We start from the raw sequence: 11,191 nt of genomic DNA on the forward strand, positions 1-11,191 counted from the left end.
AGTAGCCATATTCAAGTCCAAATTGACCATGTTTACCTGTGCATTTATTCACTAAAATCAAATAACAGAGCAATGTTCATGTTGTCAAGTTTTATTGACATTAGTTATGCTCACTTGCACAAAATATCAATACAAATGAATCCAATATATTTTCAAATTATAAAAGTTTTGTTTCTCTGTTTCCTACACTCTGCGATTCAATGTACATATTTATGTTAAATGTGATTTTTAAAAAAGAGAGAAAAAGCAGATAATCATCTTGTCCACGTTCATGTGTGGTATGAAAGTAGCCTGGATTTCACACAAGTGCGTATTTTCTGGTGGCATTTTAAACTTCTGAGCCATTTGAATCTCTTTCCACACAAAGAGCACAAATAGGGTCTGACATCTGCATGACTTTTCAGGTGTATTCGTAAGTGTGATGGCAAAACAAATTTTTTGTTACACTTATCGCAATTAAATCGCCTTTTTCCAGAGTGAATGATCAGGTGATTGTTGAAAATGCTCTTTTTTCTAAACGTCTTGCCACACTGCAGTTTCTTTTCTGAATGAGTTTGCAAATGATGTTTCAGATCTCTTTGACACGCAAATCTCTTTTTACACTGAAGACACGTGAAACGACCGTCTCTAGTGTGAAGTTTCATGTGAGTATCAAGATTTCCTCTAAATCTGAAACGCTTTCCACAGTGATGGCACACATAAGGCTTCTCTCCAGTGTGAATCCTCATGTGAGTCTTAAGGTTTCCTTTAAGAGTGAAACCCTTTCCACAGAGATCGCACATGAAAGGCTTCTCTCCGATGTGAATTACGACATGATTCTTAAGGTGATTGCTGTCTGTGAAACTACTTCCACACCGATTGCATTTAAAAGAGTTCTCTCTTGAGTGAATCCTCATGTGCTTATTAAGGGTCACTTTATGTCTGAAACTCTTTCCACACTGACCACATGTGAACGGCTTCTCTCCGGTGTGAATTCTCATGTGATACTTAAGATTTCCTTTTTGTGAGAAGCTCTTCCCACACTGTTTGCAGATGTAAGGGTTCTCTCCGGTGTGACCTCTCATGTGGATATCAAGGGATTCTCTATATGTAAAATTCATTTCGCAGTGGGTGCAGGTGTATGGCTTCTCTCCAGTGTGAATTCTCATGTGAGACTTGAGGCTTACTTTATGACTGAAACTCTTCCCACAGTGAGTGCACGTGAAAGGCTTCTCCCCAGTGTGTGTTCGCATGTGATACTTAAGATTTCCTTTTTGTGAGAAGCTCTTCCCACACAGTTTGCAGACGTAAGGACTCTCTCCCGTGTGACTTTTCATGTGGGCATTAAGAGTTGGTTTATATGAGAAATTCATTCCACACTGAGGGCATGTGTAAGGCTTCTCTCCAGTGTGAACTCTTGCATGATTCTTGAAACTTGCTTTGTGACAGAAACCCTTTCCACAGTGATGGCATGTGAAAGGCTTCACTTTAGTATGCATTCTCATGTGATTCTTAAGGTATTTATTGAACCGGAAACTCCTTTCACACTGTTTACATTTGAAAGGCTTCTCTTCAGAGTGAATAATTACATGCCTGTCAGTCTTTTCAGTCTGTGGGAAATTAAAAGATTTTTCTCCAGTTATGAAATCATGATCTTCCTCTTCCATTACATTCAGTTCTTGACTCTCCTCTTTCAGTGGCAATAGGTCTACAGCAGAAAAAGACAAATACAAGTTAACCCAGGTAACAGACAACAAAACATTTCAGTGTTTCCCATTCCTTAAGTTAAAGGGATAGTTCACTTTGAAATTAATTTTTGATATGTTTTAGCTTACCTCAAGGGCATCCAAGATGTAGGTGTCTTTTTTTCCCCCAAAGTATTTTCAATTTTGACATTTTTCAGTCAAACCGTTGTTGTCTATCAGTCATACACTGGAGGCTAAGGGGGTCCACGTCAAAGAGCATGCACAGAGAAGTCAAAATTAAACATGATTTAATGACTCGTAAATGTAAGTACACATTGATGGCCTAAGACACGAAACGAGCGGTTTGTGTGAGAAAACGAACAGTATTTATATCGTTTTTACCTCTTGTAATCATAGCCATGACAAAATGATCTGACGGCACGGGCGCTTCGTTCTGGAAGTGATCGCTTGCGCGCCTACATCACTCTTTGTTTATACAGAGATTTCGGAAGTTTTCCCTTTCACTAAACATATTTAGATATACGGGAAACCGCATTGTAAGACGATTTCGGTATATCTAAATATGTTTAGTAAAAGGTAAAACTTCCGAAATCTCTGTGTAAATATTGAGTGACGTCACACGCAAGCGATCACTTCCGGCGTAACATTGAACTGATTCAGTTCGGTTCAGTTGGACATTACACAACTGATTCAGATCACTTGGACGTCACTGTGATCACACGAGGTAAAAACGATATAAATACTGTTCGTTTTCTCACACAAACCGCTCATTTCGTGTCTTAGGCCATCAATGTGTACTTACATTTACGAGTCATTAAATCATGTTTAATTTGGACTTCTCTCTGCATGCTTTTTGGTGGACCCCCTTAGCCTCCAGTGTATGACCGATAGACAACAACGGACCGAAAAAAGTCAAAATTGAAAATACTGTGGAAACAAAGACACCTACATCTTGGATGCCCTTGAGGTAAGCTAAAACATCAAAAAATTAATTTCAAAGTGAACTACAGTATCCCTTTAACTAGATTGTGGCGGCCTGCCAAAATCTAATCTGTCCAGCCTCAGTTTCATGATGAACCGAAAATATATTTAAACCTCTCAAATAAAAGGTCTTTAATGTTGTGTTTTGATCAGCAATATGGTTTTATCATCTAATCAAATAACAAAAGGGTGACTAAATAAGTCTGTTTGTGCTGCACATTTCAAAGCGAAGTGTGCCCTCAGCTCATGATCCAGTGTTTTCTGCCAAAATAAAAGCTCTACTGCAACGCTCAAGGGTTTTTAATACGAATAATGTAAAATGGAAACACATTTGAACATTTAAACATAATATCTGCACGGCATTTGATTGGAGGCTCTCACTTTGTCCCATAGCAACATTTTTTTGTACAATGTTTCATGTTTCTGTTAATAATGTATTGTGTTAAGTTTCCATTTCATTATAATATTCATATTTATCATAAATTATTGAACATGCACATGTATTTTAAGTTCCGTTAAAGAGGGGTAGGTGGGGTCACATTTGAGCATTTAAAATTGAATTTTTCTTGAAAGTAAGTTACTTTTAAAATTTGTAACCGAGTAACTAATTTAGTTACTTTTTGGAAGAAGTAACTAGTAACTAATTACTTTTTAAAAGTAACTTGCCCAACACTGGAGGACAATCGGTCAATTGTGGTTTTCAAGTATGGCGAAGATATTGTCCTTGAAGTCAGTGAAACACGTACTTGTTCGAGGATGTTCTTGGGTTAATTTCTTCCCCAAAGCAAGTGACATTACAGCTAACTAAGTTCACACTACAGGAATTTAAGCCCGATTTATGCCCGATTTGCAACTCGTTGAGTTCGCCGACAGGTCAGGGTGTTATCGCGTGCAAATCGTGGGGGATTAGCGGACGATGAACGCTTGCCAACTGTTACAGCCAACAACGCAGCGAAAACGCTCGCAGACGCGTCGCCGAGCCCAGAAAAATATCTAGCCTGCTAGATATCCAGAGCCGTCGCGCGACTCAAACAGAGTGATGTCATGAGTACAGCCAATCATAGCAACGCATGGGTTGAGGACACAGAGTAAATCTTAGTTTTTTGCATTTTTTTCTCAGAGCAGATCGTCACGCAAACAGTGTGCAGCACAAGTTTCTGTCTGACGTCCATATTCATGACTGAGTTCAGCTTTAAGAATGAAACCAACCTGTTTGTTTCTCAGTATCTTCTTCTTTAACTCTGAATACTTCTTCAATCTTCACGTCTTCAGTCTCCTCTTTAATAAGTGCCATCTTTATAATAGTGTCACATGGATCTTGCTTCACCAGGAGTTTTTCTGTGTTTAGAGTAACATATCATCATGTTTAGCTTAAAAACCCTAAGCTAAGTCTCTGGGTGCATCTCAATTCAGCGCACTGAACAATAATTTACAATAAACCAACTCACTATAGAGGGCGGAATGAGACGCACCTTTTCTGTCCCTGTCATAGGATGCCCTTTACTGACAAAAATAACTTAAACTAACTCCAGGAGGAGGTTTCTCCTCAGCAATCAGATTTCTATCCTTGTAAGAATTATACAGTTGATTAGACGAATTGGTTGAATCTTGGCGCTGTGCATCCTATGTACGTATGAAGATCGCCACCTACTTTTGCTATTGTGCAGTAATGATTTACTAACATTCGGTCTGTCTTTTTTTTCATATACCCATTCATATATTCCTCCTTTTATAATTACTCAATGCTCCATCCTATGGGCTCTATGCACGGCGGTATTTCCGGTGAAGCATTAGGGATGCTCGATAACTTCCGCCGATCGTAGAGTCCAATGCAATACCGAGAATTTATATTGAATTTTATACTCCATGGTTATAATAAAGAAACGTTAGTCACAAAAACAGATAAAACAGACACCCCTCGTTGTGTTTATGCTTCTTTTTAAAATTATATTAAATAAATATAACTATATATAAAATTACATCTAAACGTGTGTACGTTTCGTTTCAAAGACCGGAGGACAGTAAATTTTGAAGACTCTGCCATAATCCCGTTTTCCTCAGTTCTCCTCCGCTATAATCTCCACAACCGGAAATGGACGAGCATCCTTGCGTCAAATGCGGAACTTATGCGTGCATATAGCCCATTCCATCTTAATGTGTGTTCAGCTCCTCCAGAACAATTCCCTAGTAAATAAAATAAATTCTCATCCTGCTATTCTTTACTAATATTCTCCTTAATAATAGTTTTAATTTCACCTTTACTTAAATGAACATTAAAACCAACTACTTTTTTAAAAGTATTTTTTTGCTAATAATCAATCAGCAGATCCATTACCATCTATTTCCTACACGTGCTGCCTAGCACCCAGCAGAATACAACTCCTTTTCTTTCTATACACCATAATAATGTAAATATTTCACACATCAAATCTTCTGTAGAAGAATGAGTAGATTCTATCCGATCTTTTATTAATGATATTTTATAATCTGGAATATTTCTACTCCAGTAAACCTTAATTTTCAGTCTTTAGATCCATCAGTATTATGTGCTTATTTACATATTTAAGCTGACCCATTTCCTCACATTCCCTTTTCTTATCTAACATCTCTAAATCAACAACTGTAACACCTGGAATTATCCATGTTGGGACCTCTCACCAGACACACTATATTCTATGTTTTCAATCTGATATTTCTCTGCTAATTTGTTTATGTTTCATCCATATACACTCCCTTTTTATTTAAGTATACCCAGCAATTATTTAAAACATCTTTAGCTATATGGTTTCCAGTATAACTCTTTAAAGATAGAAAGACAAATTTAACCCTCCTCAAACTGGGATTTCATTAGCCTCTACTTATAGTGCATTGACTGATATTGTTTTAGTTGCTGCTAACCATATTCTACGAGCTCTATACTGTATCCTATCTAGACTCCTTAATGATGTTTTTGATGCTATAAATCATGCATCCTTGATCAATAATCGAACTTCTCAATGCTTGGTATATGGTTAACATTGATTCTCTTTCTGCTCTCCATTCTTTTCCAGCTATTGCCCTCATTGCATTTATAATAAATACTCCTGCATTTTTATCCATTTCCTCAATATGTTTTAACTAAATTGTTTAAAAACACAAACCTTTCTTCAGCCGAATAACAACAGATGCAGGACAGCGGCGCACGCTTATGACGTCACATCGTCAGACCAAAATAAAAGTCCTGTCTACACGCAAAAGTGACCAGAGTGCATGTATATGACCGTTCAAAATTTGCTGAAATGCAAATAGTCACAAATGTGATGAAATCAAATCAAATAAAAAATAACAGTTTATCATACAGTATAGTTTTTTTATTAAAAAAAGTATTATGTTTTGGATATAAGTCTTCTGCTCACTAAGGCTACATTTATTTGATCAAAAATACAGTAAAAAAAAACTTTTATATTGCAAAAAATTATTACAATTTTGAAATAATTGTTTACTGGTTTGTTTTTTTCAAATTTATGGTCAAATTTGATCAAAGCAGAATATTCAGCATAATTAGTCCAAACTTCGGTGTAACAAGATCCTTTCGAAATCATTCCAATATGATCATTTGATGCTCGGGATTTTTTTTTATTTTTATTATTATTATCAATATTGAATACAGTTTTTTCCTGCTCAGCATTTTTATGGAAATGATTTGAACACACATATAAAATATTCACTTTATTCAGTGGACAATATTCCTTTATTTTGCAAAAAGATTTGTAAGATTCACATAAATTAGTTTAGGCTTGGTGTTTAAAATAGGCTAAATGTTGTTTGTAATAAAGGGCACATAGGCTATTTTTTATAGGCTGCTATATATTTTATTATAGCCTACTTATTAGGGGGTCCTTGGAAATTTATTTTGGTGTCGACAAGTTCATTTATTGCTTACTTCACATGTAAGAGAAATATTACACTTATAATAGCCTAGCCTCTATTATTGTGTTTATTTCATAAATATGAATGTACCTCGCATCTCCCGGACACTATCGTTAGCCTACTTCTTAGGCCTATTTTTTTATTCTCAAAATATATGTGGAAAAGCTATGGGACGCACTGGACAGCGCGGGGAGAACGCACTTTGCTATGGAAGTTTGATGATTTGGTGAAATGATTTGGAACATATGTCAATCTCTTTTCTTTTTTCTACTCTCTTAAAGAATAAAAATAAAAATAAAACTGTGTTCAATTGACCCATGAGGGGTCTTAGCAATTACGTTTGTTGTCCTACTGTTACTTTAACTGCTTCCATTTCTCATTTGTAAGACGCTTTGGATAAAAGTGTCTGCTAATGAATAAAATGAATAAATGTAAATTTGTTAAATTTTAAATGTTCAATATTCAAATTTAGATCTATTAAAGATTTCACATAATATTAAGTTATCTTCGATTACACTTGTCAATAATTTAAATTGACACAATTAAAATTCAAATAATTTAGTCATAATTATTATAAGCTTGCTTATATTATAAGTCTGCTTGCTACAATAAATACAATTTTGATCTACAAATTCTTAATGAGTTTGAAATATTCAAAGTTCTTTCTAATCCAATCTAATTTGAAGACCATTAAGTTAATTGAAAAAAATGAAAAAAAGAAAAAGAAAAAAAACTCAGTGGTATTGGTTACTTTGGGAATCGGTGAAACATAATTTGAATATTTTGTTTTCTAAGTGTTCAATTCCTATGATTTTAGTGTGTGGAAAACTTTTATTTTGATATGATGACATGACGTCATAAGGCTGCACCGGCTCTCGTTCCTGCGTCTGTGACTCAAATGAAGAAAGGTTTGTTTTTTTATTTAATTGTTTAAACTGATATAAACCGTTTAGACCGTTGTACAGAGAAATGAATTACGGAATATTAAATCAAACATGCTTGAACATTAATGAACGTTATTTTTTTATACGAGTAAAGCTTAACAGAAAATGTTTCATTTTGCTCCCTATTTTGAATCGCCACTCGGCAAGTGTTAATGGAGAAACGGAGCTTTGCAAAGTTATTCACTGTTTTAAAGCGCTTGAATAATTGACGCTGACGACACATGCTGGTCAAAACTGTGAAACACAAACAACTGTAATGTTTCATGAAAGTGTAGACTGTTAAATACAATCTAGAAATTATTAATAAGTAATTAAAAGTTAAGTGTCTTTGTAATTTGTGTTCTTTTATTCATTTGTAGTGTTAGTTTTTGGCTAATTAGGTCATTTAAGTCCATTAACTCACACTCTGACTAACTCTTAGTGCACTGAACTACAGCTGATTGAGACACACAGAAAATTAAAATGTTTCTTTCTCTTAATTATTCTCATCTTAATTGTCAAAACACAGAAAAACTCCTAGTGAAGCAGCTGAGATCCACGTGATACTAGTAAAGATGGCATTTCTTAAAGAGGAGAGTGGAGACATCAGGATTGAAGAAACATTCATAGTGAAACAAGAAGATACTGAGGAACAAACAAAGATGGCGTTTATTAAAGAGGAGAGTGAAAACATGAAGATTGAAGAAACATTCAGAGTGAAACATGAAGATACGGAGGAACAAACAGGTTGGTTTCATTCTCAAAGCTGATCTTGAAGATGATCTTGTTGATAATACAGCCACCTTTACTGTGTGACACCCGCACGGACTTGATAACAATATAAATTTAAAATATTCATGTATTGTAATATGATTATATTTAATGTTAATTGAAATGTGATAAAAAAATATCTATTTAAAATAAAATTTTACCTCAGCCAAGTCAAATCATATTTATTTATATAGCTCTTTTTACAAAACAGATTGTTTTAAAACCGCTTTACCGAGATAACACTGTGTTTCACGTTTAGTACATTTAGCTTAGGGCTGGGCGATAGAACGATAACGATAATTATCGCGATATAATTTTTCTTGATAGAACGATATCAATAGGTCGATAAATCTCCGATAATGTTCAAGCACCAAAAGCGGAACGAAACTCATTTGAACCGCGCATTTATCCATTCGGCTCAAAGTCCAAACGGCATCGGAGCACAGCGCGAGCTCACACAAACGCGCACTCTCATCGTCTCGCTCACGAGATCCAGTGAGAAGCGCCTGAGTTCAGCGAAGAACATAAATGTCAAGTTTAAACCAGTTTAAAAGCAGATGAGTTTTATTCTTCTGATGGGAGTTCTCAGAGAACCATCTCTCCGGGATTACTGGAGCACCGTCCCGTTACTGCAGAACAGGAGAGGAATGCCAGTTTAACCCGGGAAAATGACAAAACGGCAAGTTGAGTGCAGACAGAACGAACAAGACTAGTGGTAAAATGGCACGATAAGAAAGATGTTCTTATACTGGTGAGAGGAAGGTCAAGCCTCACTGTGTCCTTAAATACAACAGAAAGACAGTCAACAGGGCTGACATAATAAAAGGATTTCTTGAGTAGAAAACAACAAAGTGGTACAAGAAGATCTTCTTTTATCTACTTGACACTGCTGTGCTTAACAGCCACATTGTTCACCGCCAACTGTCAGGTTAGAAATTTACACAGCCATCTAAAATAACCGTATATATTTCATGCACATATTTACAATGCACATTAAAGTCCACAACCACACTGTCATATACTTGCACTCTACATTCGTTCTAACTCCCCAAAAATGTGATTTACTATCAACAGGAGAGGTCATTACTTCACTGGAGTTCAGGACTAACCTGATGCTGGTGGAGGAGTTTGACACAACCCGGTGTCCACCCAAAAGGGGCCGACCTGCTCTGGACTCTTCTCTGCGGTTAACAGCGAGGCATTTCCCCAGCAAAGTCCCGCAGACCATCGCTCAGGGCAGCAGGACCAGACGCAACTGCAAGGTCTGCCTCTCCAGCTCTCGGAAGACCAAGAAGAGGAGTCTCACAAAGTACATGTGTGTGCCATGCAACGCTTCCTTGTGTGTTTCTCCATGTTTCGAGGAGTACCACACTCTAAAGAATTACTGAAAGAAAAACAAAACACACCAATGACAGTTCTAAAAATCCATGTAAATAATTATCATAATTTAGTGTTTTAATTGTTTTTTTTGCTCAATCATTCCTGTTAACCCTAAAAGTGTATTCTGGACAAACGTGGGCAAAATAGTTTTGATTTATTTGTAAAAAATACTTCCCATGATCTGAGCGGTACAAGACTTGGCTACTTTTCCTAAGTTTGCCTCCTGAACACACAATTTTTTTGACTCAATTGTACAATGTTAACTGGGGGTACTCCTTAATCTTGTATTTGGGACAAATATGGGCACCCATAGAAATGAATAGGAAAAACTGTAATTTAAAGCATTCTAAAATAAGCCAAAATAAGACACCAGGTGACGGCAAAGTAAGTCACTTCATCTTTAGGTTTTAGCTTTAAGAACGTATTGGAATGATATTTTAATGTAGTTAAAAAAAAATAAAACGTATAAATAAGCATAATTTACATAGAAAATGAAAAAAATAAAATAAATATACCCCCAAAATAAAAAAAAAACACCATAAATGGATAGACTAAACTTTATCGAAGACAGTGATGTAACATTTCTAATAAATAAAAATTAGAATCACACCTGAATCCTCTGTGCCCACATTTGTCCACAATTACAGGATTAAGGGCTATAAAAGTGAATACGGTTTGAGGGCTACAATATTTGCATTGATATTGTTTTCACTATATATGTAAATACTTTGTCATTCATCAATTATTTACTTTTATGCAGTTTTTATATCAATTAAGTTGTATACAAATAGTTTTGTTCCTTATGTTAAAAATAGTTTACATTAAAAGAACATGATCACTATTTCGTGCATTGTGCATTTCTCTTTTCAGTATTTGTAAGACAACTGAATATAATATATAAAAGCAAAGCAACCCCACAGCATATATGTGACATCATGTACACTCTTTCCCTTTTTTTGAATGCATTTTGGCAGCCAATGGTGAATAAGTAAAAGATACAACTTTTATTATGCTTGTGTGACAACAATTGGTGAAAATACAAAACAAAAACCAAACCTGAAACTGTGCACACACAAAAAATAAACATTAGCTGACGTCCAGCAATGTGTTGATCAGATTCACCAAAATAGTACAAAAGCACATTATTGTAATATTAAGTTCAATGCAACAACTGATGTCAAAGAACTACAATTACGTTTTGTTAATGCATGCTTATGTCTGCAAATAATTTGGGCAGATTCTAAACTTAAATATTTGCTCGCCAACTAGTTCTCGTGTGCTCATGTAATCCCTAAGCACCCTCAAAATAACCCTCAGCTGATAATGCAATATATTGGCAAAACAGATTTGGAAAACACTCCCGTGCATTTGTATTTGCGCTCTGGAGAACTTCAAATGAATCTATTTTTAGCGTCTTTTTGCAATTGGTGAACAATGTAGCCAATCACAGACATAGTAGATTTCTTGAACGCAATGGTCAATCAAAGGCAAAAAAAAACATTCATCATATCGTCCATCGGCTGCACTTCATTCGAAATATTG

General features: G+C 35.6%; 2 protein-coding genes across 2 annotated transcripts; one reads left to right on the forward strand and one right to left on the reverse strand.

Annotated features, from left to right (window-relative positions):
- Positions 1-361: 361 nt before the first annotated feature.
- On the reverse strand, positions 362-5,884 carry LOC120466857 (uncharacterized). The gene is given in 4 exon segments (XM_039655514.2): positions 362-558; positions 561-1,687; positions 3,876-4,004; positions 5,807-5,884. Coding segments are annotated over 3 exon segments (1,257 nt in total). The 5' UTR covers positions 3,961-4,004; positions 5,807-5,884; the 3' UTR covers positions 362-513.
- A 1,521-nt stretch (positions 5,885-7,405) lies between these two features.
- On the forward strand, positions 7,406-10,490 carry LOC148968037 (uncharacterized). Its single transcript, XM_089126976.1, has 3 exons — positions 7,406-7,483; positions 8,028-8,245; positions 9,344-10,490. The coding sequence occupies exons 2-3, from the start codon at positions 8,074-8,076 to the stop codon at positions 9,655-9,657; spliced, it is 486 nt and encodes a 161-aa protein (XP_088983102.1). The 5' UTR covers positions 7,406-7,483; positions 8,028-8,073; the 3' UTR covers positions 9,658-10,490.
- The last annotated feature ends 701 nt before the right edge of the window (positions 10,491-11,191 follow it).

This window comes from Pimephales promelas, chromosome 24 (assembly GCF_988280905.1).
Source record: "Pimephales promelas chromosome 24, fPimPro1.hap1.1, whole genome shotgun sequence".
Taxonomy (NCBI): domain Eukaryota; kingdom Metazoa; phylum Chordata; class Actinopteri; order Cypriniformes; family Leuciscidae; genus Pimephales; species Pimephales promelas.